Consider the following 21623-nt stretch of genomic DNA (forward strand, 5'->3'; position numbering starts at 1 on the left):
AAGAACCTACCATTAATCGAATTCTCCTACAACAATAGCTACCATACCAGCATTAAGGCTGCGCCTTTCGAGGCATTATACGGTAGAAAGTGTAGATCGCCTGTTTGTTGGGCGGAAGTTGGAGATGTCCAATTATCAGGACCAGAGATAGTCTTCGAGACGACGGACAAGATTGTCCAGATTCGAGACCGTCTCAAAACTGCCCGAGATAGGCAGAAGAGTTACGCAGATCCAAAGCGTAAAGATTTTCAGTTCGAAGTAGGTGAAAAAGTGTTACTTAAAGTATCACCCTGGAAGGGGGTGATGCATTTCGGTAAGAAAGGCAAACTAAGCCCGAGATACATAGGACCTTTCGAGGTTATCGAACGTGTCGGGTCAGTTGCCTATAAGTTAAACTTACCGGAGGAGCTTAATGGAATTCACAATGTGTTCCACATCTACAATCTAAAGAAGTGCTTCGCTGATGAATCATTGGTGATACCACATACAGATGTGCATATAGATGAGAGCTTAAAATTTGTGGAAAAACCTTTGTCGATTGAAGATCGACAGGTAAAGAAGCTTCGAAGGAAGCATGTACCTATACTAAAGGTCAAATGGGATGCCCGTAGAGGTCCCGAATTCACGTGGGAGGTTGAATCCACGATGAAAGAGAAATACCCTTATTTATTTCAGTAAATCTCGGGTCGAGATTTATTTTAAGGGGGTGTGGATGTAACACCTCGAAATTTTGTGTCCAATAATGTGTTGACACGTGTCATGAGCTTACACGTGGCATTAACTATTAAATAAAGGACTAAAGTTGACAAACCTTGGAAGTATGTAAATTCGAGGGTTATAAATGTCAACGAAGGGTAAATATACTGTATAGTAACCATAAATGATTCTCGTACCTTCAAACGAATAAATCATGGATCGTACGGAGCGAAACGCGGAAGAAAGTGAGAGATTACAAGCTACAGGGGTTAATTGTGTCAACATGTTTAATTTATACCTCTGAGTGACCCTTTGACAAACCCGAGGCCTTGTAACAGTAAAATACGCTCACTAGAATATACTATATAAATTTCGCGAAGTTCCGTTTTAAAATGAGAAAGTGCTGATCAAATTCGTATGCGAGGGGTTAAAAGCGTCAACAATAAAAGTTATGGCTTTTCGGATAGTAATTAAACTAACCGGGGACTTAACAATGCGGGTAAAAGTCACGAGGCCCTTCATTGTAAATAATCGAGGGCCAAATCGCAAAGTTACCCCTTCGGAACCGAAAGGTCAGGTTAATCATTACAAAAGATTTGAAAATCTTGGAATTTAACCCTCAGGCGGGCCACGTTATGGTTATGGTTGAGCTAATGCGGGCCGCGCGCCAGTTGAAGATACGTTTACTGACATTAGGATTCATGCGGCCCGCGTCCGAGTTGCTGAATCCTAATGCGGGCCGCGTACGAGTCCCAGATGCAGAAACTTTGGACAGATTCAATGTTTAAGATTGTAAACGATCATTGAAGCATTTATTGAAGCATGGGCGCCCTCTACATGCCCCCTAGCACTTTAGGACACCTGCTGATCATCCATGAACCCTTGTAGGTTGAGTTGTAATGATCTTGAGCTAAGTTATTCACTATAAAAGGCACTACATTGCACACAATTGAAACACACCTCAAATCTGCATTCTAGTTCATCTCTGGAGCTCTAAACCATTCTTCTATCATCCCTAGTCGTGCACCAAGCTTCTGTAAGTGTGTCTACCCTTTTGTGGCTTAGTTTATGCATAGTTTAGCTTAAAAGTCAATCCGTCGTAATTAACGATTGACTTTGCGATCAATCACAAATGGTCCAGTGGTTTGTCGAATCAAAGATAGTTATATGATGGTAATCATGTGGGCTATAAACCCCTAAAAGGGCACCCTCTGATTCCCACTCTAACTAGTCCAAATATCGAGTCAAACGTGCTTAGAAAAAGTCAACAGAAATGCCATTTTGCGATTTAATGCATAATCAGTAATGTAGATGAAATGTAACCAGTTTAAACACTCATAAAACATGATAGTAAGTATATTTACTGTTTTGACCCGGTTCGGAGCCGAAAGTCGCAAAGCTTTGACTTTTGCATTGACTTCCGTTCTGACCCGTTAAAGTATGATTTAGATATGCCTTAGGACTCTCTTAGGAGCAGGTTACATGATGGTATAACCCTCTGCGACCGGTTCATTGTTAGTCCGAGTCTTTTACACATTTCCGTTAAATGCTTAAAAGTTGACCGTAATGCCCTTTTTGATTTAAAACGAGAATTTCAGACATGTGAAAAAATCATAACCTTAGTTACTGATTTCTAAGCATGTCCCTAAAATTTCACGTCAATCCGAGGTCCAGAATAGGAGTTATGCTAAATAGCGCAAATTATGGAAACTTTAGTAATTTAATAGCGCAATTAGCATAACGCCTATCTAAACCCAGATTTCGACACCAAACCTTTTTACACACTGATGTAAAATAATATTTTGGGATTTTTAAAGATTTTTAATTATTTTTAACCTGCTCATAACCTGCGGTTATGGCAACGGTTCGGTAAATACCGAATATACCCCTTTTCGGCCATAACTTGAGTTCTACAAGGTCTTTTGACCCAATTCCAGTTGCTACTGATTTTAAATAATAAATAAAGTATTTTAGACTTTATAAACTGTTCGGGAAACTCAGATTTCCTGTAGAACTCAGAAACCTCTTTTATAATCTTTAAAAAGACCGAAATACCCCTACGGGGCATAATATGAACTTAAACTCGTTACGGGCATTATGGAAGGTATCCTACTGATACCATAACCTCTTTAAAGCATATTGACTTAGGAAAACAGTGTAGGACTCTTACGGTTACCCGTTGCGCCTTTTGCGCGCACGGTTCGGCTTATGTAACTAGTTTACATAAACTAGCCGAAACGGGTCAAACCATATTGTTTTGACCCCAAAATCCAGAGTGTGATTATTACACCCATATAAAACAAGTCTTCAAACTTGTTGGGTCAAAATCACATTCCATTCCCGGTTTTCGCCTTTCACGCGATTAAACCGTAACTATCCGTTGAAACTGACCGGTCTAAGCTACGGCTAAATTAAAGACCCGTTAGGATTCTAATAGGTTAATTTAAACCTTCGTTCCAGAATAGGGGACCAGTAAAAGCTATCTGCAATTTATTTCGATTAAGGATTAATACTTGCAAAGGTAAATACTTTTAACTTATTTTCCGTTATACGGGCTTGGGTTACGGTATATAGCATACCGCTTGATCGGGCATCAAATTCTCCACAGTTAAGTGGGTAATTGAATAAATTTGATCGGCTCGTTTAAACAGTCTTGTTACTTAAAAGCCTTTGGGGGGGTTAATGACCATGTCCCGGATATCCCTGGCATCATTTTACGAAATGGCCACGACCTAAGCGCGGAGTGTAGGCGTACACTCGTCAGTGCATAAATAGTCGTTGTGGTGTGTCTATTGATCTTTAACCCGGACTTGATCCGGGCTACTGAACGCATAAGGAACATGTAATTCGTTCACAAGATTATATATTTAAATAATTCTCCCAAGTTATAAAAGAGTTTGTGCCTTGTGCATTCAAATCAATTTTAATAAACATTTTTCAAAAGTGTCGGTTGAATGTATTTACTAGTGTAAACTGACGTATTTTCCCAAAAAGACTAAATGCAGGTACTATGCGTAATTGGCTGGATATTCTCCTTAGCATCATAAAGAGTCTCGCAAGCTTAAGATGCCTTCGTCTGTTGAACAAACTTATATTTTTATTTGATCCCCTGTGGATACATTTTCGACTATTCGTAATACATTTGATATTACAAACAATGGTTGAAATATAATTATCTTTATGCTTCCGCTGTGCATTCATATATTGTGTGGTTTGACTATATTGTTGCCAACTACGTCACGGTAATCCCCCACCGGGCCCACCGGTGAGACACGTGGAAATCGGGGTGTGACATTAAGCTTAGGGACGGGTTACTAGCGCCTCCGGCTGCTCATGAGGTGGCTCGGCGGGCTCAGCGACAGGCTCTGGGTGGGATGAGCCTGAGGATTAGGCTCAGCCTTTGCCTCCGCATCTGCCGGGTTCGCCTCTGGCTGATCACGTCGTTGACGACGAGATCCCACCACCGTCGCCGCCGTCACCTGTGCACCCGCCGTAGTACCCACAGCACGTCATTGCAGACCTTCCTCCTGCTGCGCAGACGGTGGTTCGGGACTTCGATCTGCGCCTCCGACGTGCTGACGCCCGACAGAGGTGCATCATACAGACGCTCTTGCAGATCATGGGTTATTTGGGATTTCCGCCCCAGCCACTGCCACCGTCCCCACCGCCAGAGGATCAGTAGCTTTAGTCTTTATTTTGTATTAGACATTAAGTTGTACTTTTGTATTAGACATTCAGTTTACTTATGAATTGTATATACAAACTGATGTTATATATATATTTATGCGGTAGATCTTTTATTTACACGATGTTTGTTTCGATTGTTTCCGTTTATTTCATACGTCTCTTTTGCAACTTATTGTACGTTGTTTTAATTAAACATGTTCGTGTAATATAACAAAATAAAATCGGTTAGCATTTATAAAAACAATGGCATAATGAAACGTATCTTATAAACGATTGTTATAAATTAACTATAACCGGTACACTCATGTTAAACGACCGTTATAAATCAACTTTAAATTATATATGTTTTAAAAAATAAAACAAAAATCTACAACTTTTTAACAAAAAAAACACAACCAAACAACAAACCAACAACCCATTTTTTCCACCAAAACCTCACTTTTTCCCCCAAAAATAAACAGTCAGCCCTAAACGTCCCGCTTTGGCCAAAGCGGGGTTTTTTGAGGTATGTGAATAGACAAAGTGCGTGTGTACGGGACGCTTTGGTACGATTTTAACAGACAAGGACTGAGATGCTTAGTCTGTTGACTTTACTCCAAAACAGTCGTTTTAAGGTGCGTTACTACACAAAGCGTGTGTGTGAATAGCGTAGGACGTTTTTACAGGCATCTACACCAAACCTTACAAATTTAAAGATGTGGATGCAAGGTGTAACTTTATTTAACCCACTATAGTTATGTTTCATGCATAGATAGTTCTTTTTTATTAATTATCAAATATTTCACCTTCAACTAGATGTTTTTAAATCAATCATAAATATTTCCACTTCACTTGTTCAACCTCCCTCTCAATGGAGAACCGTTTGAAGCTAAAACTCTCCAAACTCTTCGAAACATGCCGGTCAAAAAACATTTCTGACGTCTCCTGCGAACCGTTTTTTTTTCCCGAAAACCGCCACCACCGGCAACTCATTGCTCTGTTTTCCCCAAACCCCCACCCAAATATCCCCATAAAACCCTCCCCTGTTTCAGCCGATACCGACTTCCGGCCAAATAAAACCACCAAAAAGAAACCCCGTCACCGGAAACCCAAAAAAATCGAATGTTTCTCATCAACAACACATAACTACTACTACGATTGGCGTAGCAGTGACGATGAAGACGATACGAGTGATGAAACCACTCTGTTTTCATCTCGTTCGGAATCATCGGGTTCTTTTCATAAAAACAGAGCATGCCGGAAGTCTGAGAAGAATAATGGGAAGTTGGTTAAGGATAGTATTGCGGTAGCAAAGAAATCCAGCAATCCGTATGAAGATTTCAGGGTGTCAATGGTGGAAATGATTGTGGAGAAGCAGATATTTGGGGCAGAAGAGCTTACGAATTTGTTTGAGTGTTTTATTTCGTTGAATTCCGGTGAACATCATAGAGTAATCTGTGAGGTTTTTGTTGAGATTTTGGATGCTATGTTTCCTAGTTGTGATTGATGAAGCACAATGCTCTGTTTTGTGCTTGTATCTTTTTTTTCTTTTCATTATTAATCTTGTTATTATAAGCTAGTTACTTAGCATTTTAGTTTGAATAAACAGTTTATAAGAATTTATATTTGAAACTTTAACTCATGCTACTAATTTCAATTGAAAAATCTCAACGGAATTAATTTTTTTGGGCCTAGGTCTGCCAAAAAAAACTCATTTGGATTTTTTGGGTTATTTTGGCTTATTTTAAAAATGAGTATGAGTCAGGATGGGTTAAGAAATAATTAAAGATGGGTCATGATGGGTTGTATGATATCTATTTAAAATAATTCATGGGTCAGAATGGGTATTACGTTGGGTAAATGAGTAACTTTAAAAAGAAAAATAAAAAAAATTCTAAAAAATCAAAAAATAATAAAAAATATCAAAAAATATCAAAAAAATTTTAAAACTCAAAAAATTTTACAAAAATCAATAAGAAATTCTAAAAAATCAAAAAATAAAAAAATATAACAAAATCTAAAAAATCCAAAAAATTAAAAAAAATCAAAAAAAGTCTAAAACATCCAAGTTGGGTCCAAGAAAATACACATTAATACATTGTGATTTATTTAGAAAATATGAAATGTTAAATAATTTTTTGAAATATTTTATATTATTCACTCTTAATTTTGCTTGTATATAGTTAGCAACTTTAATTCCTTTTTTATTTTATTATTATGCTAGTTACTGAATTTACTTCCACTTAAAATATAACTTTGCTTAAAGTTTTAAAAGTAACATTATTTAACTTAACATTTAGGTTGAATAGAAAGTTTTAGATTAACAATAAAAGATTTAATTCATAAAACATATAATTTGTAGGTTGATACAGTATTTTATCAGATGTTTAGGATCAACAAAATTTAATTATGCACATAGTAACAGAAAAATAATACAGATAAATGTTTATGGGAAAAACAAGACAATAGGTTTTCTTAATGATTCTTAGGGTGAGGGGGCACTCTCGGTGACCCCATGCGGGGACCAAATCCGCCGAAGAGGGGCGGTGCCGCCATTCAATCGGGGACTAAAATCGGGGAGCCGGCACCGAAGAGGGGAGGAGAGAGAATGTGGGCCCCCCATTCAATCAACCAATGATATATATATATATTTTTAATAAAAAAACAAGTCACCTAAGAGGGGAGTGCCGCCATCAAATTGGGGTGTGAGGAGAGTTTAAGAGGGGAGTTGACGTGGCATAACCTGATTGGGTGTGCGTAAGAGAGGGGACTCCCCTCTTAGGAAAGTGCCCCGCTCACCCTTAATATTCAAAAGGCTATATTGAATTGAGATGCTATAAAGTATGTTGTACTTTATTTTGGTGTTCAGGGTTGAAGGACTACGACAGTCCTGTTGGACGACTTATTCCCTTCAACTCAGGCCAACTCCTTGTGCATTTTAAAGGTGTATTTTATTTAAGAATTTAGAAACTAACAAAAAACATAACAAAAGAGTACGGTTGACTTGAGCTGAAACGAGTGAGCATCAGCGTGATTACGGACTCAAGTTAAACGGCTTAAGTAAGCTTGTAACGTACAGTTTCATTCGCAGGAGTTTACATCTAATCGCAGGTTTAATTATCATTTGGAAAAATTTAACAATCCAGTCCCTGTGGTTGTCAGTTGCAATCAATAAAGTTCTTTATGCAAACGTCCGTTACTTCACCTTTACAGAACTTGTTAATTGGCTATAATCCAGGGACCAAAAGTTCAAGTGCGAAAATTCATCTTCTTTATAACTCTCTACAACACATAACCAGATTCATCACCATCACTGTTCCTCAAAATCTGGATAAGATAAATTGATTGAATAAAAGAGTAATCAGATGGTAGTGGATGTATAATTAATCCTCATACAATATTGCAGGCAAAATGAGGTAAAATAAATAATCACTTCATGTAACACCCCGTGTTTCGAAAGTCAAAGTCAAAGTCAAGATTGAAGTTAAAGGAAGAAAAGATTGCTAATTGCGATCTGTCACTCCTTGCTCAACTCCTGTTTTGACTTCTTTGACTTGTAATTAGCCTATTATATGTATCGCATTAGTTGTATTATGTGGAGTATTTGTTAATAATCGAGGTTTATTCGCTATTTATCGCATGTTTTATCGCCTATCGCAATCGCAATCGCAACTCGAATTATGCGTTCTGGATATTGTTTTACGTGTGTGTGCTTTTTATGTGTTACTTGTGCATGTTTATTTATGTTTAGGTTGTGGTGATTAATCGAGCCGCTATCGCAATCGAATCGCAGACGCTGAACGCAAGTTAACTGTAAGGATTGTATGTTAGATATAGTAGTTGGGATTAATGGGAAATTCTATCGCATCGCAAAACTCAACGCATAACACGAAGCGCCGAAACTCAAACCGTCGGAGCCACCCGATCGAGTGACAGCTCGATCGGATGGCCACCCGATCGGGTTACCACCCGATCGGACAACCCCCGATCGGTGACTCACCCTATCCTATGCACTTTCCTTTTTGGGAAACCCTATAAATACCCACCTATCACATCATTTGTGATGTGACAGCTCTCACTTGACTCAACTCACTCCAGCTCACCTTTCTTCAGATTTCTCGTGATTCTTGTAAGTTTTCAACCTAAATCTTGTACTTTCTTGATCTACACGCACTCCTACACCTTTCTATCTTTTGAATCTTAACTTTTGACCGTGAAATCACTGGATTTGAGGTGTTCTAGGATGACGTCATCATGGAGTTCTTATGAACTTCATGTTTTGGCTTCAATCCACCAATAACAACTTAGATCTAGCCGATTTCCACGTGAGTGAAGGAAGATCTTGTATAGATCTGAACATATTCATGGTGAAAAGGATTGAAAGATGGTTTCAAACTTTCTTTCAACTCCTTTACACCCAATACACTTAAAACTGATAGAACCAGAGACCGTTCTGACCTTCTACTCTTTCACAGTGATGTGACGGTTCAAGATCCGAGTTCTATCAACGAGACAACCGACCTCGGGTTAAGCATGAGCCATCGTCTCAAACAGTTGAACGGTCGGACTAGGGTGATTCCTGCCCGATCGGGTCACCTGGATGTTGATAAGGTTCTGTTGTTTGGCACGTGGTCACACCGTCTCGAGAAACCGCAAAACTTTCAAAACAAGGGCCAAGACGATCAGACCGCCCGGACGGATTGTCGTCCGATCGGATTGCCACCTGATCGGACAGTCGTCCGATCGGCTTGCACTTGGTCCCACACTTATACTCTATTTCAAACTCTTCAAGAAGCTTGACGTCGAACGGATTGCCGTCCGATCGGATTGCCACCCGATCGAACGACCACCCGACCATGTGACGTTTGAACTTCAACATTTAAACAATTTTCCACATGTTCAATACAAAGTCAGTTCCAACGGATTGCCAGCCGATCGGATTGTAATCCGATCGAGTGACAAACTGCTGTGAACTTGTTCTCACTAAGTGTCCAACCTATCGGATCGTCACCCAATCGGACGGTCGTTCGATTGATCGACTTGATGGGTAGAGATACTTCTCTGTTTCCAAAATGCTACAACAAAAACTTCAAAAGTCAAACCATCATACACAAATACATCCTTCCAAAACGAGGTAACAGTCCAATTGAATGGTCACCCGATCGGATGACCACCCGAACGGATTGTCACCTGATCGACTTGCCATCCGATCAGATTGCCATCCGATCGGATTACTGTCCGATCCTTGACACTTTGCTCCGTTTTACGCGTCGCTTATCGTTATGCTATCGTTAACTGTTCAGGCTAATCTCACTCTAGCGCTCCCTTCAATCCATCATCGCTGTGAGTATACTCGAACCCTTTTTGCTTTACGCACTTTTGGGTGTTACATACGTTACTTATTCAAAATCACATCGAACATACTACGCAATACTTTAACGCTGACCATTACTGCATGTATATGTGATTCAATGAATGCTTGTTTGTTATGTTTACACATGGATTGCTGTCTACCTGCCTTAGCAACGATAGTACTATAGTTTGGACTCAGCACCCGTTCACTCAGGGGTTGTTAAGGACAATTAAACACATGGTTCATAGTGGTGAATATGTATTACGAACTGCCTTGCGCAGTCAACACGCAGTCATTGGTATTGGTAGGATCATGTCGAGAACTTACGTGCTTCATTTCACGCATTGTACATGCTGGTTATGCGTAAACGATTTCGACTCTATTATGCTATATCAAACTTGTATGCTCACCTTTACACTACGTGTATTGACTTTTACTTTAACGTATGTGACAGGTGCTTAAGATGATAAAATGCTTGGATTGCTGTGAAATCGAGGCTAGGAAAGAGTCTAGAAACAAAGACAATTTAATTTTTATTTGAATCTGAGTTGTCGGAACAGAACTACCTGTCTTGAATTTTGTCTGTAATAACTATGCTACTTATTATGTCATGGTATGCGACGTGATGCTTTAAATAATTGGTAATCGTAGTTGTTATGGAAACTTCTGGATAATCTGTTTCGCTCAGTGCCGCGCCCCGATGATTCCGTCATCGGTTGGGGTGTGACAGATTGGTATCAGAGCCATAACTATAGGGAATTAGGCAAGACTCGACCTAGTACGAGTCAATGTCTTAGAAACGACCTAGTCTATAGTTTAAGTACCAATGGACCGACTTGTGCGAACCCTGTAGGGGTTCTGCGCAAGCTTACTTGCTATTTCTCACTCGCACTCACGCTATACTATCTCAACCTCCTTCCCTATGGCAGTCGCACTACACTGAACCAGTGATTGGATCGAGATTAGGTGTGAAAACCGCAAACTCTTGATTAGATCGCGTGTTCGGCCCGTATTTTTATCTATAAACAAGAGAATTTGCGTTAAACCAGGAGTGAAATCCGTACTTTAACGTAGATTTCCTTCCCTATTTTCATCAAAACAGGAACAAAGTTGTTGAGTCAGGGGTGAAACCCGAACCTTGACGACTTATTCCGCCCTCATTTTGGTTTTTCAAAAACTCCCACCAAAGTTTCGACGGACTCCAATGACTTGAAGTACCAGTGTAACTGAAAGGATGCGTGCCATTCGCCCAAATTGAGGCGAGAGCACAGTCCTGAAAGCCAAAGCAGGTACTAAGAGTCCTTGTGAATAGTCGAATCGCTTTTGGTAGTCGATGTCTATCAGCCTTAGACAATCTATATTCGATTTCAATCTCGCATTTTTGCCAATTTTTATGTGTTTTCGATTCTGAGCCTGCAACTGCTGACTTTGATACTCGCCGATTTTATATGTTTATGTGTGTATTTACCTGTTTATATGTTTCGAATTTTTGGTGATTTATTCGATTTTCGTTGTTCGCTTTGATCGACACACACGAATCGCACTGCACATCTATCTCAAACCGCTGACAAATCGTTGATACTTATGGATGTTCGCAAGCTATGTTGTTTCGCTATGCTATACTATACGCTGTATGCTCGCTAATCGCAACCGTTATTCTTGAACGCGCGACCTTGAATGATTGGTTTCTGTATTCTGACTGCTTCATGTTCTTGTGTGTTTCCAGGGTATACATGCTTCTGTGCCTTATGTGCTTATGAGATTCTGTGATTATGTGCCTATGTGACTATATGTTTATGTGCTTGTTCGTGTTTCTGAGCTTTAGTAGTACTAGGCGTGTGAGGTGAGATTCGATTAAATAGTGATTGAATCCTATGGCGATGCTTGTTGCAGAAAATGTCGTCCACTGGATCACTTCACTCTCGCGCTATGAAGCGAAAGCAAGCTGACAAGCGACTCGCCTCTCTCGTCGCTACTCAAATAGCTAAAGTAATTCCTCAGATTGTCAGCGAGCTAAATGAGAACGCCAGCAAGTCGTCTGAAGAGTCTCGAACAGATGCGCCGAAGTCTGCTTTTAGCTTTAAGCAATTCAAAGCTTGTGGTCCAAAAGAGTTTACTGGCGAAGATGGCCCAACAGCTATGTTCCAATGGTTTGACTCTATCGAAGTCACTCTACGCCAGAGTGGATGTCCTGAAAATCTCCGTACTCTGAATGCTACCGGCGTCTTCCAGTCCCGTGCTCTAGACTGATGGACGGCTGAGAGGAACAAACGCGGAAATGACGCAGCCTATGAGCTGACGTGGGATGAGTTGAAGAACCTTATGATGGAAGAGTTCTGCCCTCCCCACGAACGCCAGAAGCTGGAGGACGAATTCTGGCATATAAAGCAGAAGGATGGAGATAACGCAGCTCTGACTGCTCGCTTCAAGCAGCTCAGTATCATCTGTCCCGATTAAGTGAAGACGCCTGACATCACAATCAAGAAAAACATCCGTGCTCTGCTGGACTGTGTGGCTGATTTTGTTCAGGCCGCCAAGACAACTACCATCAAAGTGACTTATCTGCTCACCGCTGAAATCAACGACAAACGTGTCAAGGCTGGTGTCTGGGGCAAAGCCTCCAAGAGTCTGCATCAAGCTACAACCGCCACCACCGCTGAAACCGCCACCGCTGCTCCTCAAACATCCAAGTCCTCTCGTCGTAAGAGGAAGAATGCCAACAAGAATTGTGTTGTCACCATTGCTGCTCCACTTCAAGCCGTACCGGCTCAGCAACAACAACACCGCCAAGCTGCACCAGTTACCTATGCACCGCCTGCCAAGCGCGCGTATACTGGTCCTCATCCTGCCTGCCCGACATTCACTTATCATCACCCGGTGGGTATAGCCTGCAGATATTACGTGCATTGCAATATGTATGGCCATTTCACCACCAATTGTCGAATCGGCCCCCGCAATGCAGTAACTCCTGCCCCTGCTCAACAAGCTCTTCTTACTGCCCCGCAGGGTCAACAACAAGCTCCGGCACCCGTGATCCAAGCTAGGGTTTGCTTCGCATGTGGCGATCCTAACCATTTCGCCAACATGTGTCCCAACAGGGTGGTCAAGCAGGAGCCACAGCGGCAGCAGCCCCAACAACAGCAACAACAGCAGCAACAACAACAGCAAGCACCACGCGGATGCACCTTCAACATCAATGTCCGCCAAGCTCAAGCCGGCAATAACGTGGTCAATGGTACGTTCCTTGTGAATGGTATATATGCTTCGTGTTTATTTGATACTGGAGCCGATAACTGCTTTGTGTTGTTGGAATTCGAAAAGCTCCTTAATCATAAGAGCACCCATCTACCCTCGTCATTTGATGTCGAAGTTGCCACCGGAAGAACCGTCGCCCTCAATTCTGTCCTTCGTGATTGTACCCTCGAGCTCAACAATCACATCTTTCCGATCGATCTTATTCCGATGCAACTCAGAAGTTTTGATATCATAGTAGGCATGGATTTTCTTCGCGAGAATCGTGCTGAAGTTGTGTGTTTCGATAAGATGATTCGCTTCTTGCTTGCTCATGGTGATTTATTGTGTGTTTATGGTGAAACTGTTTCGAAAGGTCTCAAGCTCATGTCATGTATCCAAGCTAGCAAGTATCTCCGCAAGGAATACAGAGCTTTCTTGGCTAACATTGTAGTAGCGGGAAAGGAAAAGGAAAAGATAGGTAATCCGGGAGTAAACGGTGTCCCCGTTGTATGTGAATTTCCAAATGTGTTACCCGATGATCTTCATGGTATTCCTTCGAGTCGTGATATCGACTTTCGTATCGACCTCATTCCTGGAGCTAATCTTGTCGCTAAAGCGCCGAATCATCTCGCTCCGTCTGAAATGCATGAACTCTCAAATCTGCTCCAGGAACTACTTGATAAAGGCTTCATTCGCCCTAGCACCTCTCCTTGGGGTGCACCAGTCCTTTTTGTCAAAAAGAAGGATGGGTTGTTCAGGATGTGCATCGACTACAGGGAATTGAATAAGCTAAGTATCAAAAATCGCTATCCCCTGCCTCGAATCGATGATTTATTTGATCAATTGCAAGGTGCCTCATGTTTCTCGAAAATCAATCTACGCTCAGGCTATCACTAATTACGCATCCAAGAGGAGGATATACCCAAGACCGCTTTTCGCACTCGTTACGGCCACTATGAGTTCGTTGTTATGCCTTTTGGTTTAACCAACGCACTGTCACACCCTGGCTTTTGCGGAAGCGTGGGTTTATTTGGTGTGACTTCTTAATACCATAGCGTAATCACAACAATGCTATATGAAAATAAAACCATGATAGTCATCCATTCATTAAGTTTTAAAAGTTATCACACCAACATTGTTTAAAAAGTCGACACTTAAAACAAGTTACAACATGACATAATTTAAAATGTGTTCACATGACACAACCAAAAGACATGAATAAAAACACAGTTTAAGACTTGTAACCCGTCCAGGCAAGGGTCACATTTCCTAAACTCGGATGACATCATTATTCCTTATGCAGCTTGACGTGAATCCATACCTTGCCAGATCCACTAATTTCCTGAAATACATGTAGTTTGAAAAATAAACAAAAAGTTGAGCGAGTTCATGTAAAATTGAGTATATATAAACCTTTAAAGTACGTATAAAAGTTCCTGGTATGTAGCAATAAGGAAAAAGAGATCACCAATGGGTCGCAAAGCCACTGGCATGTGTGAGAAAGTGCAGGGAAACTCAAACCTAGCAAATTTGTTACCGGGCTTCGGTTGGAAGACACAATCACCTCTATGGGCCGCCCCGGCCTCACGGGTGTGGGCTCGCTACACCCATATAGATCTATCACTCTTGTGTCCCTCGGTCCTAACTACGAGGATTAATGGCCTCAAGTGTTGTACCCACCCCTCACATGATCTATTAGTATAAACCCTCCCTACGCTAACCATACCATGTAAATAAATGTTTGTAATAATTGTCGCATGTATTTCACCCCCGAAGTATAAAACTGAAACAGTAAAGAGAAAAGGGGGGACATGAACTCACAGAAGTGCGTATCCTGAAACGTCAATCTCCAGCTCAATCTGCTGCGTGACGACCTACACGTACTAATGCCTATTAGACGGATGGCCGTGCCTTGGCTTAGGGTTTAACGTTTTTGAAAAAATAGTTAGGCAACTATTTCGTACTCACACTTCTTATTTATTTTATAAGTATATTCCTTCCCAAGGATGAGGGTTTCTATACATGTACACGTTATAATTCCAAAAAATATATTTTAAGTCCCACTTAGAAAATATATTTTTAATCACTTGTCTAAAACATTTTAATTCCAAAATACATATAATTTTCCCAAAATTATTATATTTTACCTCATACATTTTCTAAAATAATACTTTATAAAAATATACGTATGAGAGTATTTTCCGAAATATACATAAGTTACGTTTTAGCGTGTCGTAAGGCAACAATACTTGTGTAACTTAAATATTTATTTTGTGAGGGCGTTGGTATTATTTTGGAGTCGTAATTTCATGGTATTTTCAAGTTATATTATTTTTACCCTAAAAATAATATATCTAGTGCACAAAATAACAAACAATCCCACAAGAGTTTTAGTATAAAATATATTCTAAATATACATTTAACAAATTTTATTTACGAAAACTCAACCTCCTCCGGTACTTAGTATTTTTGTAATAAAATCATGGCGAAGTTTATTTTGAAAACCAAGTTAAAAATATATTTGTAAACATTTGTTAGGAATATATTTCTAAGTGTTGAAATTCTAGAAAAATTTCGCCAGAGTTTCCTTTGTAAATGGAGGTGTCCATGCTTTTTAGCATATCATTTTCTTTTGTAAAATCATTCAAACAATCATCAACCAAAAATATACAATCTCTTATCACCAATCTTGACAAAAATAAGCATAAATCATAAACTTATGAACTTGAAATATTTATAAAAGCAAGTAGTAATTTACTAGCATAATTAGTGAGTCTTGTTACCTTTAAAAATGTGATTAGTTTCTTAAAAACTTTATTTTTAAAGGATTTAAACATTTACAACTTCTAGTCATGATTTACAAAAATATTTCTTTGTGAAATTTTCTTGTTACACAAGTGTTTATACACTTGTTTACTTACTAAAAATGTGTTTATTTCATATAAGGTCCAAGTTTTAACAAAACTTATTCTTTTCACTTGGTTCTTTCGAAAAACCACTCATAGATCTTTAGATCTACAAGTTTATAACTTTATTTTCCAAGAAATCACTTATTTGTTCAAGTTCAAAGTTCATGTGTGGATGATTCCATCATCCACAATATCTTTAACCTTCACACCTTGCTAGTTGATGTCTCTAAACATGATCTAGCAAGTCTATGTGATGAATCATCTCATTTTAACTAACAAATAACATTCAACAAGCACAATAACACAAGATCAACATGATTTCAACATCACTTAACACTACTTCATTACTTTATCCATTCTTCATCGTTTATGTTTTAAGACTTGTTTAAGTTCTTAGAGTTTCTTAATATTTTATCATTCTTTCAACTATTAACCACCGGAAATAAGAACAAGATGAAGATTTAAGTCACTTACTACTAGCTCAAGGCTAGGGGAGTTTCAAAGCGTAAAAGTGGTGGATAAAAGAAAACTAGAGCGGTCCTTGAGCTTCCAAGTACACCAAGCTTAATTGTATGATCTTTAACACCTTTGAGTGTATGGAAATTGCTTGAAAGGAAGCTTGATGGTGGATGGTGGTGGCGGCCGAACTCAAGGGAGGAGAAGAGAGAAGAGCTTTGTTTGATGGGTGTTTGTGAAATGAATGTGTTAAACCATTGTGCTTATATATAATCCAAGTTTCTCCTTTATCCATCATATAACATGTTTCATTATCCAACATCATTTGGATAAAGTATTGAAAAGAATGGTGGAGATGTCCCCACCATCATGCAACCGTCGATTGGGGGGGGGGTATGGGGTTGGGTTGTAATGTTAAGGTTACAAATCTAGTTAAGTTTGAATGATATAGTTAGTGTATTATTATGTGTTGTATAATATAAGGTGTGTTAGGGTGTTCGGGGACCCTAACTAGCTCAGAAAAGTGAAAACAATGTGTTTGGCAATATTTTTATGTTTCGGGTAAAGTCCGGTTGTTCGGTTGGATGTTGATCCGTTAAAGTTCTAAATTAGTCTACAAAGTGTCTTTTATACTATTTTTAGTGACACATTAAATTTCTAACACTTTGGAAAGTATCTAGGACTATTTTGCCAAGTTTTTGCACTTTACTAGCATTGTTAAGTGCTGAATTTTGGTTATTTAGTGCAGAATTCTGCACTTAAAATATGTTTTAGGCACTTCCGGGCACTATAACTATCACCTAGTGACGCAGTTTTATGGTCCTCACCTCCCTACACTCCCTACTAGTGTAGTACTCTATCTCTGGCTCATACTGGCCTTAGTGACATTGTCTGTCTATGTGCTGGCATTGTCAACATGTCTTTTTGGTTATCCGCTCATTGTGCTAACTGTGCTTTTGTGCATCAAGTTTGTCACTAATGTTTGTGTGTAAATAATAGAGTGACAGTATAAAATGTGATGCATGGGTATGTATGTATCAAAAAACAGAAAGCAGTTTAATCACAGTTGAAATCAAGCATAGTCATTAAGCATAAATTAATTATTAATTAATTGTACGAATACCGGGAATTGTGAGGGTTGTCACATTCTCCCCCCGTTAAGAAAATTTCGTCCCGAAATTTTAAGCTCTGCTTCTAGTTGCAGGGGTCTTGGGAAATAAATAGGGGTACTTCTCTTTCATACGATCCTCACGTTCCCACGTGAATTCTGGCCCATGTCTTGCATTCCATCGAACTTTGATGAGCTTGACACTACTCTTGCGTGTCTTGTTAATCTTCCAATCAGTAACCTCAACTGGTTCTTCAACAAAGTGGAGCGTTTCGTCAATATGAACTTCGTCAGCAGGAATGGTAACTGTCTCTTGTGTTGGACTCTTCTTCAGATTTGATACATGGAATGTATCATGAATGCCATTAAGTTCAGTAGGTAAGTCCAATTTGTATGCTACAAGCCCAATCCTTTGCAGGATTCTGAATGGGCCAATATAGCGCAGATTCAACTTTCCACGCTTCCCAAAGAGTGCCACACCCTTCCAAGGTGAAACCTTCAATAATACCATATCTCCCACCTCGAATTCCAGATGTTTCCTTCTTCGGTCCGCATAACACTTTTGTCAATCACGAGCCGCCTTGATGCGTTCTCGGATCTGTGCAATCTTGTCTGTCGTCTCCTGGACCAATTCCGGACCAACTAGTTGTCTATCACCTGCGTCAGCCCAGCAAATCGGTGATCGACATTTGCGTCCATAAAGAGCTTCAAACGGTGCGGCTTGAATGCTTGCATGGTAACTGTTATTGTATGAAAATTCAACCAATGGTAGGTGAGTATCCCAACTTCCACCTAAATCCATTACGCAAGCTCACAACATATCTTCTAAGGTCTGAATTGTTCGTTCACTCTGTCTATCAGTTTGCGGGTGAAAAGCTATACTTAGATTCAGCTGAGATCTGAATGCTTCTTGAAAGGATTGCCAAATCCTTGACACAAATCTTCCATCTCTATCAGAGATGATTGAGAGAGGCACTCCATGACGTGCGACAATCTCCCTCATGTATATCTCAGCTAGTCTACTCGTGTTGTCGTTTTCTCTGATGGGCAACAAATGCACAGATTTCGTTAGACGGTCTACTATTACCCAAATTGTATCGTGGCCTTTGGGCGTTCTTGGCAACTTTGTTATGAAATCCATTGAAATCTGTTCCCATTTCCATTTTGGTATTTTAGGTTGCTGCAGAAGACCTGAAGGTTTCTAGTATTCGACTTTTACCTTGGCGCACGTTAGACACTTGCTAACATAAACTGCAACATCGCCTTTCATCCTAGGCCAGCAGTAGAAATCCTTAAGATCTTGGTACATCTTATCCGCTCCTGGATGGATCGAGTACCGTGACTTGTGAGCTTCGTCGAAAATAACCTTTCTCAATCCACCAAACAGAGGAACCCAAATCCGTTTAATGAAACATAAAGTTCCTTCCTCGTTTGGTACCACCTGCTTCTCCATCCCACGGAGATATTCATCCTCAATATTCCTTTCTTTAAGAGCTTCTCTTTGCGCGGCACGAATGCGCAATGAGAGATCTGTCTGGACAATCATCTTTAGAGACCTAACCCTTATGGGCTTGATCCTTTCTTTTCGACTTAGGGCATCGGCGACCACATTCGCCTTCCCCGGATGATACTTGATCTCACAGTCGTAGTCGTTCAATAGTTCGACCCAGCGTCTTTGTCTCATGTTGAGCTCCTTTTGGTCGAATATGTGTTGCAGGCTCTTATGATCCGTGAAGATTGTACATCACGTACCGTACAAATAATGTCGCCAAATCTTCAACGCAAATACCACGACGCCTAACTCCAAGTTGTGCGTGGTATAATTCTTCTCATGAACCTTTAACTGGCGTGACGCGTACGCTATAACTTTTTGTCGCTGCATCAACACGCAACCCAAACCTTGATGCGAGGCGTCACAATATACCACAAAGTCATCCGTTCCTTCGGGTAGCGATAAGATCGGTGCATTACAAAGCTTGTCCTTCAACAACTGAAACGCTTCTTCTTGTTTGTCTCCCCAATCGAACTTCTTGTCTTTCTGCGTGAGGGAAGTCAAAGGTTGAGCGATTTTTGAGAAATCCTTAATGAACCTTCGATAGTAACCAGCCAAACCTAAAAATTGTCGAATCTCGGTTGGCGTCGTTGGAGTCTCCCAATTCTTTATCGCTTCGATCTTTGTTGGATCCACATGGATTCCATTTCCATTAACCACATGTCCAAGAAATTGGACTTCGCGTAACCAGAACTCGCACTTTGAGAACTTGGCATACAACTTTTCCTTTTTAAGTAGCTCCAAAATAGCTCTTAAATGCTGTTCATGCTCGTCCTTCATTTTCGAGTAGATCAAGATATCATCGATGAACACAATCACAAATTTGTCGAGGTACGGCTTACAAACTCTGTTCATCAAATCCATGAAAACGGCTGGCGCGTTTGTCAACCCAAACGGCATAACCAGAAACTCGTAATGTCCATAACGAGTTCTAAAAGCAGTCTTGGGAATACTTTCCTCTTGTATTCTCAGTTGATGATAACCTGATCGCAAATCGATCTTTGAGTAGAAACTTGAACCTTGCAGCTGATCAAATAGGTCATCAATTCTCGACAGATGATATCTATTTTTGATAGTCAACTTGTTCAGTTCTCGGTAGTCGATACACATACGAAAGCTACCGTCCTTCTTCTTGATAAACAAAACTGGAGCTCACCAAGGCGAGAAGCTTGGTCTGATAAATCCCTTGTCTAACAGCTCCTGGAGCTGCGTCGACAACTCTTGCATCTCCGAAGGCGCATGTCGGTAGGGTGCCTTAGCCACAGGCGCGACGCCTGGGACCAAGTCAATGTGGAACTCGACTTGTCTTTGAGGTGGCAGTCCTGGCAAGTCTTCTGGAAAGACTTCAGGATATTCCTTTACAACTGGAATGTCCTCGATCTTTGGCTCAACAGCTTCCTTATCCATGATGTGTGTCAAGAAGGCAACACATCCCTTCTGTAAACACTTTCTTGCTTTCAAACAGCTAATGATTCTCAAAGGCGTATCACGCTTTTCTCCATGAACTACGATCTTCTCTCCATCTTCTATTGGGATGCGAATGGTCTTTTTGTGACAAACAATCTCGGCTTTGTTGCTTGACAACCAATCCATCCCTACCACCACGTCGAAACTTCCCAACTCGACTGGTAGTAGATCCAAAGTGAACTCGCGTTCTCCCAGCTCAAATGCGCATCTTCTGATGACTTCATTGGCTTCAACTAGCTTTCCATTAGCCAGTTCAATTGAGTATGGAATATCTAACTTACTAGCAGTTAACCCAAGCATATTCTTAAATTCTAACGATACAAAGCTATAGTCGGCACCAGTATCAAATAGAACAGATGCAAAGCGTTGATTTATAGGGAACGTACCAGTGACAACGTTGGGATCCTGGCACGCTTCCCTTGCTCCTATGTTGAACACTCTTCCACGGGCTTGATTCAGCTTTGGGCATTCCCTCTTGAAGTGCCCAACTTCTCCACAATTAAAACATCCCAGTCCTCGACCATTACCATTCCCATTTCCAGCTTGAACATTGTTTTGGTTGCGATTTCCATTCCCAGCTTGATTTGCAACATTCCCATGGTTTCCATTTCCGCCATTTCCTCCTTGTTAGCGGTTTCCATTACCATTCCCATGACCTCGATTACCAATACGCCCAACACCAATTCCGGCCCAACACGTATCCTTCGTGTGGCCGTTCCTTCCACATGATTCACACTTCCTCAATCTGCACTGACCAGAATGATGGCGCTGGCACGTGTCACACTTGGGCAGAGTGCCCATATAACCTTTCCCTTTGTTCTCAACACCGGTTGCAGCTCTGGCCGGTGTGCTTGATTCACCCTTCTTGTTCACATTGCTTGTACCTTGCTTGAAGTTTGAAAATTTCCTTTTGTTTTCGCCAGACGACTGCACATGAGTCTCTTTCTTCTTCTTCTTCTTCTTCTCAGTAACTGAAAACTTGTTCAATCGAATAGCTTCCTCCGTAAGAGCCACACTGAGATCTATGGCTTATGTGATCATTGCAGGCTTAGACGTGGTAACCATACTCATAATCTGAGGGGCCAATCCCCAGATAAAGCGCTCAACACGTTTAAACTCAGATGTGACCATGTACGGCACTACATGGGACAGATCGTGAAATCTCTAAACATACTCTGCAAT

The 21623-nt window shown here is 40.5% G+C and overlaps 1 protein-coding gene across 1 annotated transcript; it reads left to right on the forward strand.

Moving 5' to 3' along the window:
* Positions 1-5233: 5233 nt before the first annotated feature.
* On the forward strand, positions 5234-5869 carry LOC110938730 (transcription repressor OFP8). Its single transcript, XM_022180853.2, has one exon. The coding sequence runs from the start codon at positions 5234-5236 to the stop codon at positions 5867-5869; it is 636 nt and encodes a 211-aa protein (XP_022036545.1).
* The last annotated feature ends 15754 nt before the right edge of the window (positions 5870-21623 follow it).

The sequence above is a fragment of the Helianthus annuus genome, chromosome 5 (assembly GCF_002127325.2).
Source record: "Helianthus annuus cultivar XRQ/B chromosome 5, HanXRQr2.0-SUNRISE, whole genome shotgun sequence".
NCBI lineage: Eukaryota > Viridiplantae > Streptophyta > Magnoliopsida > Asterales > Asteraceae > Helianthus > Helianthus annuus.

Coding starts and splice junctions, on each gene's coding strand:
- LOC110938730 (XM_022180853.2), top strand. CDS start 5,234: ATGGAGAACCGTTTGAAGCTAAAACTCTCCAAACTCTTCGAAACATGC.